Source organism: Sphaerodactylus townsendi, linkage group LG09 (genome assembly GCF_021028975.2).
Source record: "Sphaerodactylus townsendi isolate TG3544 linkage group LG09, MPM_Stown_v2.3, whole genome shotgun sequence".
NCBI classification, from domain to species: Eukaryota; Metazoa; Chordata; class Lepidosauria; order Squamata; family Sphaerodactylidae; genus Sphaerodactylus; species Sphaerodactylus townsendi.
Window position 1 is genome coordinate 74,929,207 of NC_059433.1, and position 27,929 is coordinate 74,957,135.

Consider the following 27,929-nt stretch of genomic DNA (forward strand, 5'->3'; position numbering starts at 1 on the left):
GATAAACCGGACGTGTAGGGTTGCGTATTAAGAAACAGGTTCCGTTGTGTTTCTCTCTCCACCGCGTCTGCTCCCTTACTCTTCCTTCGTAGTCCCAAAGAGAATGAATTCCTCTCGTTCCCGGTTGACCCTTTTGGGTAAGCACAAAGAGAGAGGGAGTCGCCCTCGCAGCCGCTTTGTACCCTGCATATGGTAGCGGATGTGGTCCAATGGAAGCCGGATGTGACGGTTGCGTATCGTGGCGTTTTCCCCTTTACTCCTCTTTACCGGGAGAGGCGCGCGCGGAAAGACCATCGCCGTCATGAGCCGCTTCAAGTTTATTGGTGAGGGCGGGACCGCCGGCGCGAGGGCGGTTGCCTGGGCAACCGGGAGGGAACCTCGGGCCTAGTCGGGCAAGTGAAGCCTGAGGGGGTAAATGGAGGAGGAGGAGGCGCCGACAGCAGGACTCTGCTTTGATGGCCAAGTGTGACTTCTAAGTTGCCATGCTCATCAGGGAGATTGCCTAGCTGGGGCAGTAATGGCCAGAACAGTCTGCTGTTTACCATCCTCTAGGTGTCCACCATCCCTGATGAGGATGGTGTCAGGGATTGCGCCTAGCTGCTTGAGATGCATTCCTAGCTCAATGTAGTTGTTACAAAATATATGGGTGGTGATTATATCTGGGTGATTGAGATTCAGCAGGGTTCGCACCACTTCGGCAGAGCCGGTTGTTAAAATGGTGCTTGTAAACAACCAGTTGTTAAATTATTTGAATCCCATGACTGATTGAGATGCATTCCTGTCTCAATGTAATTGCTACAAGATGTATGTATTCAGCCTGCTATATATTACTGCTGCTGTAATGGGACATTCTTCCCTTGATCTCTTCTTTATGGTTTCACATGCTTTGTAGATAACTAGACTTACCCTTGACACCTTCTGCTCCCATTGGAAATGAGATGTTTCTGTTGCTCTGTGGGGGTAGGAGTCCAGGTGGCTTTATCTCTACCTATTGTCAAGGTTGTGTACCTCAGCTCAGAAATAATTATTTCTCACATTCTTTGGGAAAACGGGAGCGGGAATTTACTTCTGAATAAAGGGGATAGCAAAAGCCAGGTTTGGTAGAATTGGCTTTTCCCGGCTGGGTGCTTTGTTGCCTATCAATAAACACTGTTGATCGACAATACAGTGTCTGTTTATTGCTTCAAGGTTTGAGACAAAACAGATGGCAATTTTGAAGTCACATTTGGCCACCAAAAGACAGCCTCTTTGGTCTCATCCAATGTAATCTCTGCCCTCTCATTCAGACCTGCGAATGAGGTGTGCTCAGGAGGAGGTTATTATCGTTATTTATTTTATTATTTCACTCGATTTAATAGACCGCTCCTCCCCTTCCGAGCTTGGGACAGCTTGCAACAGCCCAAAGAGCCCCGAAGCTAAGCAGGGTTGCCCTTGGTTATTATTTTGATGGGCAACCCCTAAGGAAGTCCAGGATTGCTACTTAGGGGCAGGCAATGGCAAACCATATTTGTTTGTCTCCTCTCTTAAAAACCCATGAGAGTTTGCCATGGGTCTGTTTTGACTTGATGGCACTTTGTTATTATTATCATTATTCAATATTCTCTGCATGGCTACCTTTATAATTGTGGTGTTTCTGTTTTATGCCCTGTTGTTCTGCATTATTATGTTTTAAACTGTATGCTTTTCTTTAGATATTGGTGTTAACTTAACGGATCCTATGTTTAGAGGCATATACAGAGGGACTCAAAAGCATCAAGGTAAACATCAATTATATTTGAAATTGCTCAAAGGGTTAAGCCTACCAACTTTTTTGCTGGAGATCTCAGCAAGTTTCTGTCCTCACTGTCTTCTTGTCCATTCTTGTTCCTGTGGGTCCCAGGATCCTCTAGTACAGCTTTCCTGGGGAATCCTGGGATCTTCGTGATCTAACGGTTACATAGGATGGAATTGCTTTGAGCAGGGAAATCAGGTGAGAGTGTACCTGTCCCTTTTCTGACTGACAGTTGGAGCATCCCAAGATGTGCAGCAACGCAGCAATAAATGTTAAGTAGATACAAAAATGAAATCCTCAGATGACTCGTATCCCAGGCTCCCAAAACGTTTTTTAAAAAATCCTTCAAAAGGGATGCTCAAACTTATTCAATTAACTTTTTTATTTTACCAACAAAATTTACAGAAAAGGAAAAAAAGAATAAAAGTAAATATAGTAAACATAGACAAACATAATAATAATATAATTATATTAGGAAAAAAATTAAGTAAAAGAACTGGAAAAATAGAAAAGGAAAAAAGGCTTTTGAAAACCAGCCTGCATGGAGCCTGCAGGTGGGGAGGAGTTGTCTCCAGGCGCCATTTCCCCCTGATACACCTCTGCCACAAAGTTATAGGCAAAAGAAAGGACCAGCAGTGGCATCTTTGTACCAGGAACAGCAAAGGACTCCCAGAGACATTAGGGTGCTGTTTTTAAATATGGACTTTAATTGTATGGTTGTTGTTTATTTTACAGATGACTTCCTAGATGTCGTTGACAGAGCAGTCAAAACTGGTATGAAAAAGGTAATTTGTTTTAAAAGCTTGTGCATTTGTGGTCTCATTTTGAGATCCTAAATTTTAACCATTTCAGCCTTTACGTTCAAGGGAAACTGTTGGACTTAAACGAGTATGTTTTTGAGGGAGTATTAATCCTTGGGTTCAGAAGGTAGCCATGTTGGTCCACATCTGGATTTGAGTCCAGTAGCACCTTAGAGTTCAACAGGATTTTGGGGGTGTGAGCAGGTGAGAATCAAAGCTCCCTTCATTCTTAATTAATCCTGAAGTTCAGAAACCAGTACTTATGGTGAATATGTTTTCTTAATTCTAGTTCATAATTTCTGGCGGAAGTTTGCAAGACAGTAAAGAGGGACTGCAGCTGGCACAAACAAATGGTATTTGTCTGCTCATGTTCTATCATTTACACCGAATGTTTTCATTATCCGTCATTTTAACATTTAGGACAGCTAAACCCACATTTAAACGTCTTTGACATTTGTGTTCTGTTGCCTTGCCTTTCTCCACTGGCAGACATGGGTGTGGCCTCTTTTGCTTCTGATATTGCTGTGCGCTCCGTAGACTGATAGAACTGAAGAAACAATTACCATCTCATATGGTTTGTTTTCAGACATGTTTTACAGTACCGTCGGCTGCCATCCCACCCGCTGCACGGAATTTGATCAGAACAACCCGGACCAGTACTTAGCAGAACTACAAAGTCTAGCTGAGAAAAATAAAGGCAAGGTTATTGCCATTGGGGAGTGCGGTCTGGGTGAGTATCGGCCGGCCAGCACAAGGAACACGCGCTTCTCTTCTGCATTGTTTCACAAGCAAATTCATTGTCTCTTTCTTCTTGTAGATTTTGACAGACTGGAATTCTGCCCTAAAGACACCCAGCTCAAGTAAGAGAGACTTGCTAATGCTACAAAAGATTCGTGAGATTGTACTTTATATCAATTAGAATTTTCTCAATGTTGTCATGAGCACCAAGGAGTAGCCAGAACAAATAAGTCCCAGCAGCAGCTTCCATACAGAAAAAGTTAACCCTTTCCAACATGCCCCCTTAGCTTCTCCGTCCGTCCCCCCGCCCCCATTACTTTGCTGCATGCCTTCATTGTTTGCAGTGGGTGTCACTATCTTGCTCCAGATGTTTCTGTACATGCTTGCACGGATGGTGTGGTTATAAAACATGGCAGCTCAAACTACTACAGGGCCATGTGATTAGCGAATACAAGTTTGGTAACAAACCAGGGTTTATGATTTTATATCCCACAGATTAAATGAATAAAACCATCCCTTCCTACTTTTGAGTATCACCCTTGTTTGGGATTTTACTGATTCTTCCAAACCTGGATGTTACTGTACCCTGTTCAGAATAAAGATGACAGGAGATTTGCGAATTCATCCGCCATTTCTTGGGCTGTCTTTGTTCTAGTGCCTTGGGTCCTACTGCCTTGGGGACAGAACTTGGTAGGATGCAAGTTGAGCATTCTAGAACAAAGATGATCCAAGAAATGGCAGAGAAATTCACAGATCTCCTGTCATCTTTATCCTGAACAGGATATAGGACAGTACATGTCCTTTTCTTAATGTCCTTTTCGAGGTCTCACCACCACCTGAGATGACATGGAGGGTTTCAGTGCCATATTCTTAGGAGACTCCCCTGGCAGTTTCCTTGTTATTCTGATGGCAGGCATAGACCTTCAGTTTCAGTGTGCATTTGATTGATTCCTTTGTTGTGATACTGTCCATTGCGTAGTTATGCTTGATCAGGATGAAATTATTGTTTGCTGATGACCTCTGTTGCAAGCCAGCACCAGTGTTGTTAAACAACTTATTAATGATAATTTTTTTTTGTTAGCCCCGTTGAAGAATTGTGTTGGAAAAATGGGATAGAAGTTATTTAAATAAATAACTAAATTGGACATGTTTACTCAGTAATAGGATGACTGAAGAAAGCTACTAAGCGAAATGGAAGGTTGCTGAAAAGCAAGAAGAGTCAGGTGAAAGAATGTTCCTTCTACCCAAAGTCAGTGGCTTTCGTTGTGTAGGGATAACAGGGACTGGACCACTGTTGGTCCAGCCTGCTATACTGTTTTCAATGGCAGATCAATGCCTCTGCATCTCCAAAAGCACGGCACACGGATGGCACCTGCGCCCTGGTTTTGGTCCCCAGCATCCAGTGATCGAGAAGGCACCGTAATTCCTCTGAATGTGAAGGGTTCCGTTAGCTGCCGTGGCTCAAGTCACTCATGAATTTATCCCCCAATGAAACATTTGCGTCTTTTGACGACGGATTAATCGTGCAACAAACTGAGAGTCACACGCTGGCTATTTATGCTCTTCTGCGTAGGGAGAGAATCAACATCAGTTATGGCCGTACAGTTGATCAGCTAGGACTCATTTCCCAGTTGCGAGGTAAACCGTGATTCTCTAACGTTCAGCCTGTCATTTACACATCACACTGTCATCCTGCAGTGTGGTGCACTAGTTATTTACAGGGGTGTCAAACTCTGGTCCTCAAGGTGTTTATGGACTACAGTTCCCATTATCCCCTGCCAGCATGGCTAATTGCTCATGCTGGCAGGGGATGATGGGAACTGTAGTCCATGAACATCTGGAGGGCCAGAGTTTGACACCTGTGATTTGGAATATTGAACCAGGACTGGGAAGACTTGGGGTCAAATCCCACTCATCTGTGAGATGCACTGGGTGATCTTGGGCCAGTCTCTGTTTCTTTGTCTTTCAGCCCAAACTGGCTCACAGAGTTATTATCAGGGTAAAAGAGGGAAGGGGGGAACAGTATATGCCAGGGGTGGCCAACCTATGGTGCTCCAGTTGTTCACAGACTACAGTTCCCATCAGCTCCTGCCAGCATGGCCTGCCAGCATACCCCCTTCAGAGCTCCATATAGGAATGGGCAGAATAAAAATGTGGCTTGCGGTTAGATAGCTGGTCCTATAATAAGCAAGTGCCCTTCCTTTTCCAAGATATATGTGTTTATCCTCAAGTGAATATTTATAAAATACCTATCAAAACAGTCAAGAGTACTTAAGCTTTGCAAGATGCTGTTTCTGGTCAGCCTCTTAATGCCCATTCCGTCCTTTCCCAACACTTGGTGGCCCGGTGGCCCGGTGTTCTGTCCAACTTATTTATTTCCTTCCTCCCAGGTATTTTGAAAAACAGTTTGATCTGTCAGAGCAAACAAAGCTACCGATGTTCCTGCACTGTAGAAATGCACATCCAGAATTCTTAGGTGGGTTGTTTTTAGAAAACGCAAAGCACTTGAGGATCTTTTTATAAAAATTTAATCTCCAGGATTCTGATCTCCAACTATGCTCTTTTGGCACAGATATAATGAGGCGAAACCGAGAGAGGTGCACAGGCGGAGTGGTGAGTGTCAACAGTAGTTCGAATGCCGTCCTTTTTTGTGGCCATGATGATTTTGTCCCTGCCAGCACATTGCAGACAAATGAGCTGTAGGCCCCTTTGCCCATTTCTTCATCCAAATTATTTGCAAAGTCACACAGACTGGAGAAATCTGCAGTCTGCCTCTGACATTAGCATATTTTTCTTGGCCTGATTGGGAGTTCAGATTCCACCCTCTATATTTTGGCCTTTCTCTGCCATTCCTGTAATGTTCTTATGCCTGTAATCAGCCTAAAGGTTTGAAAGGCAAGGAATTGAATGTAACAAAAATGTAAGAATATAAACCCAATATCTGTGTGGCCTAGTGTAGCCCGCTTTCGTTTGATCTCATAAGCCAAATATGTCTGGCCATGATTAGTACTTGGACGGAACTCCAGGGTCGCTGCACAGAGGCAGGTAATGGCAAACTGCCTCCAAATGTCTCTTACCTTGAAAACCCAATGGGGCTGGCCTAAGTTTGCTGTAACTTAGAATCCTAGAGTTGGAGTAGACCCCAAGGGCCATCAAGTTCAACCCCTTGCAATGCAGGAACACATAATTAAAGCACTCCTGACAGACAACCATCCAGCCTCTGTTTGAAAACCTTCGAAGAAGGAGACTCCAGGGTAGTGCATTCCACGGACTTGATGGCACTTCCCACCACCAAATCCAAACCACATGCCTGTGTTTCCATACTTCTGTTGTGACATAGTGGTGACAGCTGGCTGCCTCAGAGCACTCTTGAAGCAGAAATTTGCCTTGTCATCTTCTCCTGATTAATTCAGGTACTTTGAATCAATGGAACTGTAGCTCAAGCGGCGAAAGAGTCCGCAGTGGAGTTGCTGGCTTGGCTTCTATCCAGTGAGAGCCCCCCCTCCCCCGCTTGCTTATTTATGCTGATAAAGCGTCTTGCAGGTCCATGGCCTGTCTTGCTGCCAAACACCCTTCCAAAGCAATGTGGGAGAGGAATCAGATTAGACTTAGGAATTGGAATGCTTTCTACCTGTGCCAGTAAATGAATCTTTCATAGGTGCATTCTTTCGATGGCACTAAAGAAGCGGCGGCGGCTATAATCGAATTGGACCTCTACATAGGCATAAATGGTTGGTAAGTTGTGACTAATGCCCAGTTTGTAAAGGCTTGTTTTTTTAAAATTGAGATGGATGCCTGTGTGGCTGATGGCCAGCCAAGCCAGATAGATCCTATCAGCAGCATTTGGTCGCCTTCCAGGTGCTTGACTTGTTTTCCATTTTTGCAGTCCCAGGTGGGCAGCAGAGCCAGATTTATTAACTCTCTATCATACATGGCTAGATTTTTTTTGCATTTGGTAGATTACAAATCATATGGGTGCGCTTGTAAACGTTTTGGGGTGCTACAATCTACTGAATTCTAGAATCCCGGACTAGTATTTCACATTTAGAGTGCTTGAAGTGCTTTGTATTATCAGGAAGCATAGTTAACAGGCGGAGCTGGCTGCCACAGCGTGTCAGAATGGCCAGTGTTTTAGATAGCTTTAAAAGGGAATTCTACAAATTCACAGGAAATGGGATCATTGAGTCCAACAAACATCCTGCTTGCCACTGTGGCTGATCAGATGCCTCACCACTGCGGGGGACAGAAGCCAGAGCTTTCCCATGCTGCTTCCTTCAGCCGCTGGAATCAAGAGATAGGTCTCTGCCAAACGTGGAAGTCTGGTTTAGTCACAGTTAATACCATTGAAGGGCCAAGCTTCCCTGAAGTTGCGTAGGTCCCTTTTAAAGCCATCTATGCCGGTACCCATTAGGGTTGTTACTGATGCCATACACTGGCCAGTATTTCCTGGATCAGATCAGCCATATTAGATATTGTGAACCGCTTCTCAGTTCTGATTTTCTGTTCTTCCAGTAAATATTGAAATCCACAAGTTCAAATCCCCATTCGTGCCATGAAAGCTTGCTAGATGATCTTGGACCCATTGTACGCTTTCAGCCCATGGCTGGTATTTAGATGGGAAACCTCTTAAGGAATACCAGGGTGGTGACGTACAGGCAGCCAATGGCAAAGCACTTCCAAACATCTCTTGCCTTGAAAAATCTGCAAAGATCATCATAAATCTGCTGTGACTTGATCGCAGAAAAGAAGATTGGAAATATCAAATTGGGGCAGAAAGCCTTTCATTTTCATTGTTCGCAGCTGGTTTGCAACACATCTGCTCTTTAAACCTTAAATGGTATTGTTTGCAATGAGAGTAGACCTGTCCTCCCATTGAAAATAATAGTTGTTTAAAGGGCAGATGAGCCAGTGGAGTGTGCTCCAAATGATTGTGGGTAGACTTGGACTTGTTGGCTTTCAGAAGTCATGTTTTCCCATTGAAAATAATGGCTCTTTCATGTTTGAAAGGTGGGTATGCTGGGGGCCCATCCCCTCCCTCCCACTCTCGCTGCTTACAAAATTATTGTTTTGTATGACGGAAGCCAGGATGGGAATATTGGGAATATCATTCTGACACTTCCAGAATATCCCTCATATTTAATGAAAATGATAATAATGCCCTTCCTTTCAGATCAAAAATTAAAACCTAGTGGGCCATCATTACATCTGCTGGCAGCAAATTCCACAAGTTAATTGTATTAAGAAGTACTTCCTTTTGCACATCCAGAATTTCCTTGAGTGCCATCCTACCCCTGGGCCTTCAGCATAGGGACTTGCTGTGAAAATGCCACTGTAGGACTGAAATCAAAATTTGTTAGAAGGGCTCAAATTGTGATGAAACGTGCCTGGTAAGGCACAAACCTGTAGGGTCTCAGAGGTGTTGTGGGGTTTCTGAGGCTGTATGGCTGGGTTCTAGTAGCATTTTCTCCTGACGTTTCGCCTGCATCTGTGGCTGGCACCTTCAGAGGATCCTCTGAAGGTGCTAGCCACAGATGCAGGCGAAACGTCAGGAGAAAATGCTACTGGAACACGGCCATACAGCCCGGAAACCCCACACCCCAGTGATTCCAGCCGTGAAAGCCTTCGACAATGCGTTGTAGGCAGTGGTGGAATTCAGCAGGTTTGCACCACTTCGGCAGAACTGGTGTTGAAATGGTGCTTGTAAACAACCAGTTGTTAAATTATTTGAATCCCACCACCAGAAACGGTTGTTAACTTATTTGAATCCCACCACTGATTGTGGGGTCTCAGTTTGTGTAGAGTACAGCCAGTTCCCTTTCATAATGTAGCACAGTGGTTCTCAACCTGGGGCTCGGGACCCCTTTGGGGTCGAATGACCCTTTCACAGGGATCGCCTAAGACTCTCTGCATCAGTGTTCTCCATCTATAAAATGGATAAATGTTAGGGTTGGGGGTCATCACAACATGAGGAACTGTATTAAAGGGTCGCGGGATTAGGAAGGTTGAGAACCACTGATGTAGCAGCTGACATGCAGAACACACAATAATCAGAGAGGTCAGACAGCTGAGTTCTGGTGGGCAAAGGAAGGTAAGCAAGCAGAGGTTTTTTTGGATGAAATAGCTATGTGTGTCATTTCAAGATTTTTCTGATGGAACCCCCATTAGGTAACTGGGGCACCTCTTCTTCGAGCACTGTAATTTCTTACACCGCTTCTTCTGGTAAGCACTGTTGTTTTTCAAGACTAAACACTGCACTCGTAGTCACATGTTGCTATGTCCTAGCATCAGAAAGCTGCTTTTTTGTGTGTATTTTATTAAAAAAACGTTTGGGTGAGTTATACAAGATGCACGGGAATTCTAGTTTCAGCCTCTGCTGGGCTTGGCACTGTCCAGTGAAGTTAAGGTTGCAGTCCTCTGTGCTTACTTGAGAGTAAGCCCGCTAATTCTATTGGACTTGTTTCTGAGTGGTTGTGTCTAGGATTGGGTTGCACACCTCATTGAGGATCAGGATTTAAAGTGAATAGTTAAGGACTCGCAGAACATCTTTGCCTGATGGGGCCTGTGTTGGGTATGAACCACACAATCATTCCTTGAACTTTGAGAGTACTTTCTACTCTGTGGACCTAGGCAACTCTGATAAAACACAGCTATCTCTGTATCCAAAGTAATGTTTTCAAACTTATTTTCCAGTTCGCTGAAAACAGAAGCCAACTTAGAAACGGTGAGGTCAATTCCAAATGAAAGATTAATGATAGAAACAGGTATGTTACCGTTTTGATCAGTTTCCATGAAGCAGTATAAACCAACCAGTCTGGGAAAATAAAATACATAGAAAGTAAAAATAAAATAAAAGATCATGAACCTTTCTGGGAGAGGATATTCCATCGGGTGCTACCACTGAAAAGGCCCTTTCTGACAGCCCCATCCAAAGGGAGAGGCCAAATCCACCGGTGGGAGTGGCGCAGGGCCATGCTGGTGGATTTGCCCTTCCTGGGGCACTTTCCCCAGCAGAGGGGTGAATCTACTGATGGGTGGCTGCTGCCGTGGGCCTCCCCAGGTGTAGAACATGGTGCCAGACACCACTCCACAGGTATGGGGCATGGCTAGGGAAGGAGCTAACACTAGTCAGCTTCTACCCGCACTTTCCTGCAACATACCAATGCCCAGCTCCTGGGCTTTTTCGGTGGCCTAGATCCATGGGAACCCTATGGAGAACTTTCTGGCAGCAGGGGTCCCCCCCCTTTTGGCTCTGTGCCACTGGAAAGGCCTCCTGGGAACTCTCCCAAATGCTGTCCTTGGGACACAGGGGACGCTCGGGAACAGCATGAGAGGCAAATTGGTGCCTGCAGCAGGAATGGGGAACCAGTGGAAATTATCCTACCTCTTCTCCTAGCAGGAAATTTAGTCCAGGGCCAGCCCTGTATTAACACTGAAGCCATGTCTATTAATTTAAGAGAGATGTGTGGTCCCCTACAACATTCTACTGTGTACCACCATCTCTGAGATCAATGATACGTAAAGGACTTCCTGCACCCAGCTGGAGTTGGCTTTGTAAGGAACTTTGTACAGACTTTCAGCCTATACATGCTAAAAATATTTAGTGGAGGGGCTCTGTGGTAGTTTTGCCAGCAGTGTGATCGTTTATCAAACTGCCAGGAAGTTGTTTACATTTTAGTGTTTCTTATCAAAACTAGATGCTCCTTGGTGTGGCGTGAAGAATACTCACGCTGGCTCGAAATACATAAAGACCTTATTTCCTACCAAAAAAAAGTGGGAACCGGGACACTGCCTAAAGGACAGAAATGAACCGTGTCACATAATGTAAGTAAACTGTTTAATGTATTTCAAGGCCCCAGTCCAACTCCAGTGAGATACAACTAAGTTGAGATTGTTGAGATGACGAGTCACATCCAACTTCATCGGGGGTGGGGTGGAAAAGTTATATGGCACATAAAAATGGGATACTTTAGCAGAAAATTGGCAAGATAGGTTTGCCTGAGCCCTGGCAGAACTCCATTAATTCTCAGATGTATTTTCTGGTCTCTTCGTACTGGATGGGTCTGTCTGTCAGGTTAGAGCCTACGAATTGCCTTGCTAAATCCAAAAGCAAGAGTCAAACTTATGTAGACTTTCAAGCAGTGGTCTGCCAAAAGCCTCCAGAAGGCAATGTCACTAAACTCTGTCCCACCAAAAGGTAAAAATGCGGTTCTGCGTGGTTCAGAGGAAGTGAGTCATGTGCTGTAGGAAAAAAGTCCTGATATTAAAATGGCGATTGCTGATAAAAGCCACCTGTGTCTCTGGAATCCCTTGGGTTATCACAGCAGTTTTGACTGCAGTCTGCTCAGTGGCCCCTGAAAATTCTCCCCCACTAATTGTGTTTTTTAAAATTCAGACCCCCCAATTTTTCCAAAAATTCCAACCGCAAGTAAAAACGCCTATATCTCTGGAATCCCTTGGGCTATTACAGCGGTTTTAACTGCATTCTGCTTGAGCCCTAGGGGTCACCTAGGGATTCTTCTCCACCCATTGGTTTTTCAAAATTCAAATCTTTCAATTTCATCATTTTGTCCTGGTTTCCTACGATGGCTACCTCCTCCTTTCAGTACTGGGCCTTCTTCCCCACATGCAGAATAATGCACTTTCAATGCACTTTGCAGCTGTGCAGAATAGCAAAATACACTTGCAAACAATTGTGAAAGTGGATTGAAAGTGCATTATTCTACATGTACAGAAGGGGCCAAAGAAGGTTCAGGGAGTGGCTGCAGATTAATTCAACAATGAGGTTCTATCTTTCTGTGAGTCAAAGTATACCAGTTATTCCTTCAGCATCAGGAAAGAGGTATACTGCCTCTTTGAACAGAGTTCTGCAACTGAGGGTGAAAGCAGTCCTGACGAATTATGCTGTTGAGAAGCAGATCAGTTACCTGTGGAACTCTGTAGTTCATCGTGTTCGCACAGAAGTTGGAGAATTTAAACTCTTTCACGCAAGCAACACAGCCCAAGTGTGCCAGTAGAAGTGGGCCATTTTGCAGTTTTGCTTAAAAGTTTCCAATATGATCACAGCTGTAATGTGAGGTGTATGGCTACTGCTGCCATACATTTAACAGCAGTGGTGTGTTGAGGGCTGTTAAGGGGAGAAGATTTTATGACCTCGTTTGCTTTGTGGGGCTGTCATGGAAAATAATTAACTCCCCATAGACTTGCTTATCTGTGTCTGTAAGGGGGAAAATAGTAATTGTATGAGTCACTTTCCAGTTGTTTAAATTATGATGGCTTCTTGCTTCAGTTCATTCCCAAGGAGTCTTCTAGTTTGTTTTGCTACGGTATCAGCCACACCACTGCTGCCATTTATAAATAAATATCACTTTTACTGGTCATATTTATTTACATGAAACATTTTTATGCTGTGCCTTTCCACTTGACCAAGGTCCCCAAGGCAGCACACATAAAAACATTAAAATACCTAAACAATTAAAGCAATAATTCAATAAATACACAAATAATGGCATGGCCAATACCAAAGCAAATTACACCACTAACTAGAAAGCCTCCTTAGGAGATCAGACAGAGGCAAATAGCTTCAAAATACTGAAATATCTCATTTCAAGACTTCTCTCATAAAATTTACCATCTGTCTAGTTACTGGAAAAACTTGACTCCTGTGTTTTCAAGATGGCTTTATTGAAGTGTAATTTGGCAAATAACTTCATTTCACAAACTGAATAAAACAGTCACCTGATGCAGTGATCAAATGAAAGCAAACCAACCTGATGGGAATATTCACCACAGTGTAATCTTACACAGAGTAATTGCCTTCTTAGCCCATTGACTTCAATGGACTTAGATTGGTTTCACTGCCTTGGAGTGCACTGCTAGACACCCTGAGCTAGTAACAGATGCCCTGGCTTTTCCCCACTAGGATCTGCACTCTTATGGCCGTCATAACATTTGGCTGATGCAGACAGAATACCATCACCCCCACTTCATGCCTTCAGCACTATACGGCATAGCCAAAGATCTGAGTGCCCATTTGTATCGAAGTGCATCTTGGGAATTTCTGTATACAAACAACTAATGTAACAACATTTTGTTGTTGAAGCTGTAGCCTGGATGATTTTTAAAAAATCCCTGCCCAAAAATATTTATACAATTTGAATAACCTTGATCAAAATTATTATTTATGAGCATAAGCAATGCAGTGCCATTAATGTCTTCAATAAGCTGTATTCTAATAAGATTTTCCCTTTCTAGCCAAATACTGGAAATTATAGCAGCAGTACGGGAAGAAGATCCACTTGAACTGGCCAATACCATGTACAACAACAGTATTAAAATCTTCTTTCCAGATATGTAAAGTGTTATGTATTGTTATAAGGCCTGCTAATTCTATTACGTGAAATAAAGTTTCCCATGCAACTGATTGTCGACTAATTTAGAAATGTGGTGAAAAGCTCTTTTGAATGGTCATCCTTCCTGCAGTCAGTTTTAAAATGACAGTTAAGTTTCAATGGTTTATCACTCTCTTAGGGTGAAGTAAATTCTGATTGTGCTAATCTGTTAACTTAAAATGCAGATTTTTCCTCATTCAAATGAAAATGAGGATGTATAAGCATGCCACATGTATTGGGGGGAGGGGCTGTTCACATTTCTCCTCTCCACGAATGCTAAGTAGCATCAGTAAACACTGTTGAGATCAGCCTTAAAACTTTACTTTTTTTCCGTCAAGACAGGAATGATGCTTTGGTAAGGTTTTAAACGAGATGTTTAATTTTTTTGTATTTGCTCTACATGGTACCTTCTTGAAACCCCGAAAATGAATCAGGGCATCTTAAAAAATCCCGGGCTAAAATTAACCGATCTGCAGGAACTTTCTGAAACGCTTTCACACTGTAATTGTACTACCAATTAAGAAGTGTTTTGTTCATCTTTTTTTGTTAAAAAATAAGCAAAAACATTTTTATTCCATGTACAATAATGTACATAAAATTTAACATGGTCACAAAAGAGACCAACAGTAATTGGAGGTATATTTACAGTAGCACATCACAGTAAATTGACAACCCATCCACAGATTCAACATTTTGAGAGATACTGTTCTTGTGCTTAGATACACATTGATGAAGTGAAACTTTTATTCCATTGTTGAATGTCAATATTAACACACCTGATGTTCAGAGAACTGCAACAAAGAACTAAGTCAAGCCATCGGTCTCTTCCTCCTCCTCACTGTCAGTACCATCACTGTCTTCAAGATTTTCATTAGGTTCATTTTCATCGCGTGCAACAAAGCCGTTATTGTTTGACGCATTGGTGTTCTCCTTGTCGTCAATATAAACTTTCTGGTGGCACATGGGACAAGTGTCTTGTATATAGAGCCATTTCCGAAGGCAAAGTGCATGGAAGTAGTGATTGCATGGAGTAATACGAGCAGACGTCGTAAATTCGTGGTAGCAGATTGCACACACGTCGTCTATGTCATTTAAGCGCTCTCCTTTGACTTCAGGAAGCGAGTTGATTTTCTTAACCGCAGTCCTGCGATTTATGAAGGTTTTCCACCCGTTCTTGGCTTGCAAGTAGATATTGAAATAGGCATGCAGACACATCATACACGCCCGGATTTTGCTTCCTGATTCAAATACCATGGTGTAAGCACCATTCCCAAACATGATTAGTCCAAATATAAACTCAATAATATTGCCCGCCGATCGAACGTAATAGACGTAATCATCAAGCTTTTCCCATAGGACATTATAGTAGCCATCGATCATGAACAGTACGTACACAGTGATTGAAACGATCACCTTCAGGCAGAGTTCCACACAGAAGGCTGTCACCGCGAACAGCCACGTGTTTAGTGCATAGTGGTGCCAAAGGATGTAACTGAGCAAAATTGGAAGAACAAAGAGGCAAACTGAGACAAAGAGTACGGGAAAGTGTCTGCGGACGGAGGACACGTGGGAGGCACTCAGGGACATCAGGACAGGATCAGTCATTCCATGGATAAAATGCAGGACTGCAGTTAGCAAAAGGCACATGTTTCGACTCAAGCGCACTAGTCTCTCTTCTGGCTTGAGCCCACTTAAACCAGTTTGCAGAGCCAAAATAAAAAATAAGACGGGGGCCACAAAACCAAGTCTCCTGTCGTCTTCGTCAGTAGAACCGATAAAGGCCAAAATGCCGAGCCCCAGGTAATGAGCAATGGAGGAAATGACAGCACTCATGCCTAATACAGTTAAAGTAGAATCACACCCGCCGATGATAAGGCTGCAAAGAACTTCCCAGAAATTATCCCAAGAAATCATGCGGGATTTCACGTCTGAATCAGCTTCTGCCATCCAGACGACATAAGTGAGCACGGCAGCCTGGGCCGTAAGTCTGGTTAGCCAAAAGATACGCAACACGGTTGGAAAACGAATTCTTTTCCATGTATCTTCCAACAGCAACTGTAATCCATAAATGCGGTACATGTGCCTTACGAGGAGATAGACATACCGTGTGGAGTAGTAGAACCGTTTCATTTTGGACAGTAAAATGGCCAGAGTATAAAATGTCAACACGAAGCCTGAGATAAAAACTAAAACCTGCCTGACGTGTATAGGTAATTCGATGATCAAGCCTGCGACAGGAATCAATAAATCCAGTATGATCAGTTGGGAGTATAGGGACTGGATGTTTAACAGTGCAACGTAGCCAATTCCAAAGACAAGCTGGAGAATAGAGAGTGCCATCCACAGGGAAGGTCCTTTGTGAGGCAGCATCTGGAATCCAAACGCTTCATTTGTGTCATAGGCACTGTGGAAGTTTATGTGCAAAAAAGCGTAATAGTTCACCAACACGGATGTTGCGGCGAGCAGAAATGCAGAGCTGATCATATAAAACTGGAAAAGGGATCTTTGTGAAAGAACGAGGATGACGCTGGATACGAGGACGCCTGAAAAAAAAAAGGAGGAGGAGGAGTTAAGCACTTTAACAAGGGCACTGTGATTTTAAGTCATGAAACATGCATTTATGTTGACCCCGGCTTCCAGTTTTAACGTGCTCTTTCAGTAAGGCCTTGAATACACTACTGTTTTCCAGTCAAGTTTTGCGGTGGTTTTCCACTCAAGCAACAAATAGTTTCCCATAGCACACAGCATAAACCAGTGGTGGCGAACCTATGGCATGGGTGCCAGAGGTGGCACTCAGAGCCCTCTTTGTGGGCACGCGAGCTGTTGCCCCATTTTGGGCACTCGGCAGTGGCATAGCGCCAAGGGGACGATGGGTGCACGACGTACTGGGCGCACGCCCTTGCGGGATTGTGCCGAGGGTGTTCTGGGGCAGGGGTGTTTTGGGACATTTCGGGGGCATTCCAGGGCAGGGTGGGGGCGTGGAAGAGGCACAGAGCGCACACGTGCCCCAGGTGCAGTTTCCCCTCGCTCTGCCCCCGGCACTCAGTCTCTAAAAGGTTCGCCATCACTGGCATAAACTCTTGTGTATGTAATGGGCACCTATGCACCACTGACTATAAACATGGGGCAGGTCTCCATGGCATCTTCAAACACCACTCTAAGTCCTCTCATATCCTCCAACTATATCAGTGGTTCTCAACCTTCCTAATGCTGCGACCCTTTAAGACAGTTCCTCATGATGTGGTGACCCCCAACCATAAAATAATTTGTGTCTCGGTTCCTAAGACCATCAGAAATATGTGCTTTCCGATGGTCTTAGGCGACCCCTGTGAAAGGGTCGTTCGCGACCTGCAGGTTGAGAACCGCTGAACTATATGAAATCTGCTCAGAACTACCCCACCAGGTGTAGATACAAGCACGTAACACACTGAATCTCTGTTGGTTTAGTTTTGATCCACAATGCAGCAGAAAGTTTCCTGACCACTTACCAACTTAAGTAGTCACTCTACATCCATGGCTTAAAATTTAGGATGGGGGTAGGGCCTCTAGGGTACCGAGCAGTTATGACAGCAAATATAAAGCTGTAGAAAACTGTACATCTTCTGAAGGGTGTCGTCTCAATTGCCGATCAGTGAACAGACAGGTTTCCCCACCATTTGTCTTGGGACAGGCAAGTGACTAGAGGATGCGCAGGTGGAATAGTCATGAGCTTCCCCTCTTCCGGCTTAAAATAACTTGTTTATAACGCTGACCTTCTGCTTACTGAAAATAGAGGCAAACCTAAACTGGCTCAGGGTGGGAAGAAGTGAGAACCTTCACTGACAAAGACATTTTGCAGCATACGTTTCTTCTCGTTCCTAGCGTGGGGAAGGTGGGAAAAAGAACATTTACTTGACTGTTGAAGGAAACAGGGCGGTTTCAAAGAACAAGGATTCTATCACAGATTTACACAAAAGGGTTAAGCATAGTATATGTTGCTAGTCCAATTTTAAAATGGAAAATATAGCTCTGTCACTAGTTCTTTCAAGAGATTAACTGCAAAGAATGAAGTCTTGCTACACTTTCTAATTATTGAGACCACATTACCAAATCCTAACATTGTCGAAGGCTGCCATGGCCAGAATCAACTGGCTGTTGTGGGTTTTCCAGGCTGTGTGACAGCCATCTGGTAGCTTTTGTTCCTAATGTTTTGCCTGCGCCTATGGCTGGCATCCTAATCCTAACCTCTTCTGCATGTCAATAAAAGCAGGGACAAAAGTGTCACAGTATATAAATAAATAGCAGAGTAACTCCGGTTGTCACAGCCTAACTCCTCAGCAGTTTCTCATAATCCCATTACTGCTTTAAAAGGCTCCACTTAAGGAAATATTGGAGCCAGTTGAGAAAGCAACTGGTTAAGAAATTAGTTAATCCACCACCACAAAATGGTGTAACATTAAATTTATTAACTGAGAAGTAATAATAAGAACTTCATGCGTGTTAATTTGTATTAGCATAAGCAGAGCCCTACGGGGATGGGGCGGTATAATAAATTGAAAAAATAAATAAATAAATAAGCATAAGCATTTTATTGTCATTGTGCACGCACAACGAAATTAACAGCAGCATTCCTCGATGCACACAATTTCAGACTCATACATCATCCTCACTTTCCCCTTCCTCCACCCATCCCTACACAGCCCCAAATACATCAATATGAAGCAGCGGAGTTTAGCATAGCCACAGCTCTAGAGTAGAAGCTGTCTCTAAGCCTCTTTGTCCTAGTTCTGAGGGCCCTGTATCGTCTGCCAGATGGTAACAGTTTAAAAAGAGAGTGTGCTGGATGAGACGGGTCCCTCAGAATATTTTGGGCTTTATTTAGGCTTCGGGAATTATAGATTTCTTCCAAGGAGGGAAGAGGGCAGCCGATAATCCTTTGTGCAGTAGTATTACACACAATACAATATCCTGATGCAAATCATAAACAAACTTTGGGTTGAATACAGAGAAGTGCCCCCCCCCCCACCCCTAACACAATCTTGGCTAGTAATCCTTATTACAGCCCTAATTCCACATGGTTTTTGTCCATGCAAGTCCCGTGATTCTAAAAAAAATATTTTGGGTGGTCAAAGGGAAACCCTTTTTTTTAACAGTAGAAAAGCTAGTGGGTTCCAACGCTTAACATTTCCACTGAGAATTGCTAAGATGCTAAAACAGATTCACTGCAAACAATGCTAGGCAACGCAATGATATTTCTAGGTGAGATATAACCTGGCGCCTGGGATTTGATGAGCTCTGATATAAATTTTTATCCCTGGCCTCGTGGGCATGGAGGAGGGTGGGCGTTTGTTGCCATCTGCTACAACATTGCTCCTTTTGTGCTAATTTATTCTGAGTATGGTTTTATTGGTTTTTACTGTATGTATTTTAGACTTTTATGGTTTTACTCTGTGGTTCACCACCCTGAGCCCTTCGAGGGAGGGCGGTTTATAAGTTTAATAAAATAATAAATAATAATAAATAATGCAGAACTATACTATTTGAATATCCAAAACACAGAAATATATTCTGTACAATTTCAGAAGTCATTCTAGGTAACCACACAGTCATCCAAACACCTCTCCACATCTTCATCAGCATTTGGAAAACGAAATTCCAACATGGCCTTTCCAAAACATGTACAAGTGGGCACCATTTTTACTGGAAAATGATCTGCAGAAATTCTGGCTTCTTGTAAATGCTCATAATAAGTGATATTTAACCAGGAGAAGAAAAGGCTGAGAGGAGGCCCAGTTATGCTCTTCAAAGACCCAAGAGCTTTTGAACAGACAAGGCCAAAGAGTGGTTCTCTGCTGCAGAGGTCAAGATTATAATCAATAGGCTTAAACTACAGGAAGCCAGATTTCAGCTGGACACTGGGAGAAACTTCCCAGTTGAAAGAGCAATTTGACGCTGGAATCAATTACCTGAGGAGTGGTAGGTGATGATGTTGCTGAATCAGAACACAACAACGTTTTCTGATGCAACAGCTCATGGCACACTCATGCTTGATACCACAACTAAACCTTATAAATCAGGGGTCTGCAACCTGCAGTTCTCCAGATGTTCATGGACTACAATTGGCCATGGTGGCAGGGACTGATGGGAATTGTAATCCATGAACATCTGGAGAGCCGCAGGTTGCAGACCCCTGTTATAAATGAAGTGAAGACCTGTGGGGCACAGAATAGTTGCGGCAGCAAGTAATCTGGTGTTCAACTGGATAAGCTTATGAAAGGGTATTATCAGGGATCTCAATTACTGTAACAGCCCACACTCCGAGTCATCTGCCCTTTCTTTTGAAATGTTAGAATCTTTCCAAAGTCCTGCCAAACATACTTTAATTGGAACTAACAAGGTAAAACAATATGCTTTCAACGTACAAATAAGGTCTCAGGAAGGGAACAACCTGCTGCAGTATGAACATTCCTTAAAATCTTTGCCCAATGAATTGTGAAGTGGAAGAATTTCCACCATCCTACAGGGAGCTATGCATGGCCAAATTCCAATCAAGAAACTCAGAATCTGAAAGGAGACACCATCAAAACATTTCCTGGTACCAGGTAACCCAGTACCTTGGGTTCATCCCAATCTAACTCATGATTCATGGTTACCCAACATTCTACTTATTACTAAAATAAGCTAGCACATCAAAGTGCTCCACTGTGGTCAAACAACCACCTTAGAATTCATTGTAAACATTCAATCACATCTAAAACTTCCTCTTCCAGAGAGCCAGCGTGGTGTAGTGGTTAAGAGAACCAGGTTTGATTCCCCGCTCTGCCTCTTGAGCTGTGGAGGATTATCTGGTGAACCAGATTAGCCTGTGCATTCCAACACATGCCAGCTGGGTGACCTAGGGCAGTTCTTCAGAGCTCTCTCAGTCCCACCCACCTAACGGGGTGTTTGGTGGGGGGTGGGAGGAGATTGTAATCCCCTTTGAGTCTCATTGCAGGAGAGAAAAAGGGGATATAAATCCAAACTCTTCTTCCATCCAAAAACAATTGAAGTATCAGACTTCCTTTTCAGGTTTCAGGTTACTCCTAGCAGAACAACAGGAAAACCCTCAGCTACGTTACTGGATTATGGCCCCAACCCAGACAAAATTCGTCAGGTTGAAGTGCCACGGGAAAATTCAGTCACAGCATACAGTCCAACTGGTATTCTTCAGACTGGGTTTCCTCGGGAAAGAATAGACATATCAAAACACAAGTATCACTTTTCAGCAATTCAAACTTAAGAGGTATTAAACTTTGTTTTTTGCAGGTTTTTTTTAAACCAATTATGTTGGCTCCAGTAAATAAAGGACACTTTATAAAATAACCAGACAGCACAAGTGTATTTAAACATTCCCAAGGTGAAGCGCTTATATCTAATACTCATCTGGGTGAGAGGTTTGGGGGCATTCCTCCCTCCCACTGCAAGCCGCCACATCACATCCAGCCAAGTTGCTGGCGGTGCGCTAGTTCTTGGGCTCAGTGTTTCGGGGAAATCATGCTGCAGAAGGGTAAGATGGGACAGATCTGTTCTACAGGTGGAATGATGCATTGGATACAGCCCACTAGTTTTGCTGGCGGCATTCATGGGGGTGGAGCTGGCTAGGCTTCCCACAGGCTTCAACCCAGGAACACGCCCCCCTCCCCCCTGCATCCACAGACAATTTGTATGGCGTAAGTCTGCAGCCTCAGAAGGGGAGTTCCTGGGCCGAAACTAGGTGAAAGTCAGCTAAAGTTTCCCCAAAGGGCCTGTTTCCCCAGTGAAGCTATTTGGGCAGCAGGATTTTTTAATTTCCTTCCTCCCTGCATTGTCCAAAGCCACTTTGGAGGTAGTGCAGTGCTACCTTTGCTTGCCCCCCCCCCCCCCCAAATCTGGATTGCACTGCCCATGATTTAATTTTCTTCCATATACTTATCCAAATTAATAATGGGATCCTACAGAAGACACTTGTGAAATAATGGCCCGTTGTGCACAGAATGCTTACCTTGGGCTCTTTACTGCATAGTGGGCTTGTAGTGGGGCCTCCTCACATTTCTGTTTGCTCATAGGGAGGAACTCACTCCTTGCTGTGCTGTTCCTGGTTCTCTTTCTACCCATGTACTTACTCTTAAAGGCACAGATCTCATCACAACCGGTAGTCTCAAGATTGCTGACTTTGTTAAAGCCCTTTACATCACAGTTAAAGCGATATTGCTGTTCTTGTAGTTATATTGGTATTGTGGCCCCTTTCCAGAAATCATCCCCCTCCAAATGAAAGAGGCAAAGCAATTCCCTGGACCACATGCTGCTGAAGAATGGGACCATGTCCTATAGCTGATATTTTCTCCCTCTCCCCACACACTTCCTGCTGCTGCTGCTGCTGCCCCAAGGAATATTGAAATAACAAGCCTTTCACTGGCAAATCTGCCCTGTGGCGGCAAAGAAAATTGAAGTCACGCTGGAAGTGGTGTCACTTGCCGCGGTGAGAATGAAAAGTGAAAGTGGGGCTCAAGGAAATACATCCGTACAAGAAATCTTACTGTGACGGGCATTCGAACCAGCAGCGCGGCAGACACCTTGTGCATAATCAGCCAATGATAAGCAATAAATACAACTGAGAATTTCACAGTTTTACCCAGTTCACCTACCTAGTGTAGGCTGTATGGCATAAATGCCTTAGGAAGACAGAAGTGCAAATAAAGTATCAAATAAAAGTACTTCCCAACATATCACCTGGACTGTCCTCTTCATCAACCCTTTCAAAAAAGTAACCACTTAAACACAAGTAGTCCCAATCATTTAATCCCATCATTGTACTCTTGACAAAGATCATCCCTTAACAGACTGGCCAAATCTAATTTACACAGGATTAGTTTCAAAGCACTTTCCTATACGAACATATCTCTACAATTGGATGAATGAGCCACCATTTCAACAAAGCCTAAAATCTTATAACCACTTTATTCTGAGCAGCAGCAACCATCAAAAGAAGTCGAAATGAAATACCTACAAACCTCATCCTGCAAATGGTCCCAATTCCCTTTAAATATTTGCTCTGGCTAGAGAGAGGATTTCCTTCCATGGAAGCTACACTTCCTAAGCATTACATTCTCCAATGCCTTTCCACCTTCCTCACTCCTTCCTTAGTGTATTTATTCACTATATGTATGCCAAGATAGCTGGCCACCCTAAACAATGATTCAGTGTCTTCAAGCAACCACTAAGATACAAAGAGGTCAAGTAAAGCCACATATATCAGCCCTAATAGCCCCGCCTAGCCTCCTCTCATCAGAGCTAGGACGCTAAGCTGGGCCAGCCATGGTTAGTACCTGATGGGAAGACGGGGGATGGTATGTGGGGGAAGGCAATGACAAACCACCTCTGCTTATCTGTTTCCTTGAAAACCCCACAAGATGAAGCTTCATGGGGTAGACGTGAGTTGGTTGCTACTTGATGGCACACGTTATCTTTTAAAATCATACAAATGTGGTATTATTTAACATTCACCTTTTGAGACGTGGCTACGCAGGTCAGACTGATTTCTAGTTCTGAGATTAGAAAACTGTGTCTCAACCAGATTATGTAAGGGGCTGGAAAGCAGTACCTCTAGAGCAGGGGTGGCCAACCTATGGTGCTCCAGATGTTCATGGACTACAATTCCCATCAGCCCCTGCCAGCATGGCCAATTGGGAATTGTAGTCCAGGGGCTGATGGGAATTGTAGTCCATGAACATCTGGAGCACCATAGGTTGGCCACCCCTACTCTAGAGGCCAATATCTGTGTAATGCCACGCAATATAATGTACCTCCTCACTTACAAATATAATCCAGCCCCCGCCCCCCTTTCCCCGGGCTTTCTGCTTCATATGATGCTCAGCACCGGTAATATATTTCACTGAACCTGGATATACCCAATGACAACTTGAAATATCATAATTTAATTCAATATACAATTAACTAACGCACTCAGGAAAGGCAGTGTCAAGTCCCATGAAAGGAAATCTATTATCTCTATTATTTAAATGTGCTCTAGGCACAGCGGAATACCTTGTCAAGCTAATAAAGTTATAATTAAACCCAACACACAGACAAAGCTTTTCTTTTGAGGGGGGTATACAAAGTTAAATTGTAGTTGACAGGTAAATTCATTCAAGTATAATTAGGAATGTGACAAACTGATGATGAATAAATGAAGCTGGATACAGACCTCTCAGTTAACTTCAGTTATCATGCGTAGCTCCTTAGAATTAAGGGATCTGCCTACAACACTTATGCAAATGACACCATAAAGGTTACTAGGAATATGTAGAAGAAAGTGCATTGTCCACAGATCAACAACTTTAAAAAAGTACTGTCGAAGGCTTTCAACTGCTTCTGGCGGGTTTTCCGGGCTGTGTGGCCGTGGTCTGGTGGATCTTGTTCCTAGCATTTCGCCTGCGTCTGTGGCTGGCATCTTCAGAGGTGTATCACAGAGGGAAGTCTGTTATTGGACACTCTGTGACACACCTCTGAAGATGCCAGCCACAGATGCAGGCGAAACTTTAGGAACAAGATCTGCCAGACCACGGACACACACAGCCTGGAAAACCCACCGCAACCAACTTTTTAAAAGGCAGCTCTTCCTACCTACAAATGCTCTTCTGCCTCATCATCAGGAGATTTACACACCATCAATAACCAGACAAATCCCTACCTGCAAACCAGCAGCACAGCCTGTTTGAAGTACAACATTCCCTATATCGTACAGCGTAGGGAAAAGTGCACACAAACGATAGTTGTTCCAAGGCTGTTTCAAGGGTGATGTTTCTTACACAAGATAGCATTCTCTTTACAGGAGAAAGCATGCAACTATATCTTTCTGAGCCATTATCACATGTATGTGAGCCCAGCTAAGATTCTGAGAGGGATGACAGGATAAATGTGTGAGATGTACCCTTATGAATATGTTGTTACTCAGCACATATGGTTGAAGACCTCCTGTACTCATATTACCTATTATTTTCCATAAAAAGAACATCCATTCAGAAAACAGACTATGATTACAGCAGGCCGTATTTATCTTGGTTTAATAAGCAACAGACCCACCAAGTTTACACTGAGAACAAGATACTGAAATGCTAGGGTTACAGATCAGAGATGTTCTAAAACAGCAAACTTGGGGGCTAGCCTAGGCAAGCCTTTACAAAGGTCACTAGAAACTTCGCCAAATAATCAAGCTTAAGCAGGCTGTATGGCCGTGTTCTAGCAGCATTCTCTCCTGACATTTCGCCTGCATCTGTGGCTGGCACCTGTGCAGGTGAATCATCCAGAGGAAAAGAGCTGCTGGGGCTAAATTTCTGTCCATACAACTTCAGGCTCTACAGCACTCCAGTGATTCTGGCCGTGGAAGCCTTCGACAATACAAATCAAGCTTAAGCATTACTTTATAGCAAACATGCAGCTAATCTGAATCTTAAGACTCTCAATAGCTAGGTTTTAAGTTTAATCACAGCCAAGAGATACGAAGACAGAGGCCTACAATAGTTTTGGTAGCAGTCTGAAGAACAGCAGTTTACAGTCAATGGTGAGACGAATTCAGGTCTCAGTAAACTGCACCTGTTGGGATGTTAGAAGACAAAACAAGCCGTCAAGGAGGCAGAGTTGAGGCAATACAAAGGGAGCATTTCCCACTGGAAATCTCTGAGGAAAAATGTGGTCGAGGGAGGTAATGATGTGAATTACATATTTTGTTTTTTCCCCCTGGTAGCTACAGCAGCCCTCCAGCCTACCGCACAGGCAGCTTGTCCAGCTTGTCATTTAAGCACCCATCTAATCAGGGAAGTTATAAATTATCCAAAAGCACAGACTCCTCCAGCCAAAAAAATGTACATATACCCATTTCAACACGCCTATCTGGGGCAACTCAGGATTGAGAAAGATCATCCTAAGACAACAGGAAGCTTAACTTGAGGCTGTCAAGGAAATAGATGCTTTTAACAAAACCAGAGCCTAACTACAGTGTGCATTATACTGTTCACGTCCAAGCAGGGATCCAAACCCCACTTAAGGGCCTTAACTATACCTTAGGTTGTTTATGTGTCAGTCTCACACCACACAAATAAACCCAGTCTACTCCACACCTGTGGAGTTCCCTGTTGAAAGTTAGATTCTCAAGTCTGTGGAGGCCTGATTCCGGTCAGGACTGCAAGCATGGAGGGAGAGAAGGTGTCCTTTCCCCCATTTTCCTGACCTGAAGTGGCCCTGGAACGCCATTATTTGCACCAAGTCGGGAAAGCTGCATGTAGCCCATCGTGCATGCAAGTTTCCACAACAGGCTAAACAGCAGCTCCCCTGGAGGCTGCTTCAAGGTTGAGAGAAAGCTCAGGTGGAGGGAAAGCTTAAGAACAGTGGTTCTCAACCTGGGGGTCGGGACCCCTTTGGGGGTCGAACGACCCTTCACAGGGGTCGCCTAAGACTCTCTGCATCAGTGTTCTCCATCTGTAAAATGGATCAATGTTAGGGTTGGGGGTCACCACAACATGAGGAACTGTATTAAAGGGTCGTGGCATTAGGAAGGTTGAGAACCACTGCTTAAGAGCAAGCATGGTGTGGTGGTGAAGAGAAGCAGACTGTACTCTGGAGTACCAAGTTTGATTCCCCACTCCTCCAAATAAGCAGCAGAGTCTCATGTGGTGAACTAGATTTGTTTTCCCACTCCTCCACATGAAGCCTGCTGGGTGACCTTGGGCCAGTCACAGCTGTCTTAGAATTCCCTCAGCTGCACCTACCTTAAAAGGAGCCCATTACTGGGAGAGAAAGGGAAGGGGTCTGAAAGCTGCTTTGAGACTCATTATGGTTGAGAAAAGCGGGGTATAAATCCAACTCTTCTTCTTCTTAACACACCCCCCCCCCCCACGTCCGTGGCCCCAGACAAAACTAGGCATCCACAGCCTGGAAGAAAGTTCTCAACCTGGAACTCCCAGCACACATCTGACAGGAGGTCACAGAATTAGGCCCTGGAATTAAGATCTGAGTTCCAATCTTCACTCCGCCATGAAGCTTACCAGGTCACCATTTCTCAGCCGTTTTCCCAGCTTTGTGGATGTCAGGATGAAATGGCACCTAAGTGGCATACATCAGGGGAGTCCAACTGTGGCCCTCCAGATGTTCATGGACCCCTACCCGGTGATTCCCCATGGGGGGCTGATGGGAATGCGCCAGTCCATGAATGGTATCTGGAAGGAGCCAGTTGGCACCGCCCTAACATTACATCTTGATCCCTTAGCTCCTTGGAGGGCAGGTGGGTTCTTAAATGAATGCACCAGATCATCTCTCCCAGAAGAAGCGTATGGTGAGCTAAAGAGGGTGACCGAAGTTGCACGTAAGTGGGAAGGGGCAGAGGGGGAGGGGGGACCTGCTAACTCAAAGTGGGAATAAGGAGCTACTGCAGCCCAAGAGGAGAAAACCCATGGCGGGAGGGGGTATATGAAAGTCTCCCTTCCCCACCTTTGTGGGGAGAGAAACAACCCAACCCCCGGTTAAAGGAGGTCTCCCAGAAGGAGATAATGGAGGAAGCAATGGTGGGAGGGGGGGGGTCTCACCCAGCAGCCGCAGCAGCCCCCCTAGGAGGCCGGCCCACAGGGAGTCTCCGGCCAGCACCGGGGCCGAGTTGAAGATGGCGTCGATGAAGAAGAGGCTGGGCACCCGCAGCGCCACCTCCGCGGCGGCCCGGAGCCGCGGGCCCAGCCGCGAGGGCGGTGGCTGAGGGGGGCCCAGGGCCGCCATCCCCGAGACCCCTCCGCCGCCGCCGCCGCCGCCTGTCCGTCTCTGGAGCGAAGGGGCAGCGAGGAGGAGGAGAAGAGGGCAGTCGCGTGGGGCCGCCTTATCGCCCCGCCGCCTCGGTCCGCCGCTGCTGCCCGACCGGTTGGGGGCCCGGCCGCGGAGCTTCCGCCATCGCCGCCGCCCCCAGGCACGGCCCGCGCTCCCTTCCCGCAGCCGGGGAGAAGCAGAGGCGGCGCGGCGGCGGCTGCTGCAACCGGAGGGGGCCTCCCTGGGCCGTGCGGGGCGGGATCGCGGCGCCCTCCGTCACAATGCGATGCCCGCCTCGCTCGTCCCCGCCTGGGGAGGAGGAGCGCCGACCGGCCTGGGGGTGCCGGCCCCGCCGAGCCGGCCCGGCCCGAGCGCAGCTTCCCTCAGCGGTGCCAGAAGAAGTCGAATCGCTCTCCTCAGGGAAGGCCTCGTCGGCCTACTAGGCCGCTG

General features: G+C 44.8%; 2 protein-coding genes across 3 annotated transcripts; one reads left to right on the top strand and one right to left on the bottom strand.

Moving 5' to 3' along the window:
- The first annotated feature begins 38 nt into the window (after positions 1-38).
- TATDN1 (TatD DNase domain containing 1) lies at positions 39-13,729 on the top strand. Of its 2 annotated transcripts, none has more exons than XM_048507306.1 (12): positions 39-323; positions 1,692-1,757; positions 2,507-2,556; positions 2,861-2,924; positions 3,158-3,301; positions 3,389-3,431; positions 5,700-5,785; positions 5,882-5,922; positions 6,968-7,044; positions 10,000-10,070; positions 11,004-11,130; positions 13,561-13,729. In XM_048507306.1, the coding sequence occupies exons 1-12, from the start codon at positions 302-304 to the stop codon at positions 13,661-13,663; spliced, it is 894 nt and encodes a 297-aa protein (XP_048363263.1). In that variant the 5' UTR covers positions 39-301; the 3' UTR covers positions 13,664-13,729. The 2 variants fall into 2 exon arrangements, with proteins under 2 accessions (XP_048363263.1, XP_048363264.1); XM_048507307.1 differs by lacking the exon at positions 39-323 and adding an exon at positions 895-1,315.
- RNF139 (ring finger protein 139) lies at positions 12,972-27,929 on the bottom strand. The gene is made up of 2 exons (XM_048507305.1): positions 27,272-27,929; positions 12,972-16,240 (listed from the first exon to the last, which is right to left on the bottom strand). Exons 1-2 carry the CDS (start codon positions 27,453-27,455, stop codon positions 14,502-14,504), a joined length of 1,923 nt encoding a protein of 640 aa, XP_048363262.1. The 5' UTR covers positions 27,456-27,929; the 3' UTR covers positions 12,972-14,501.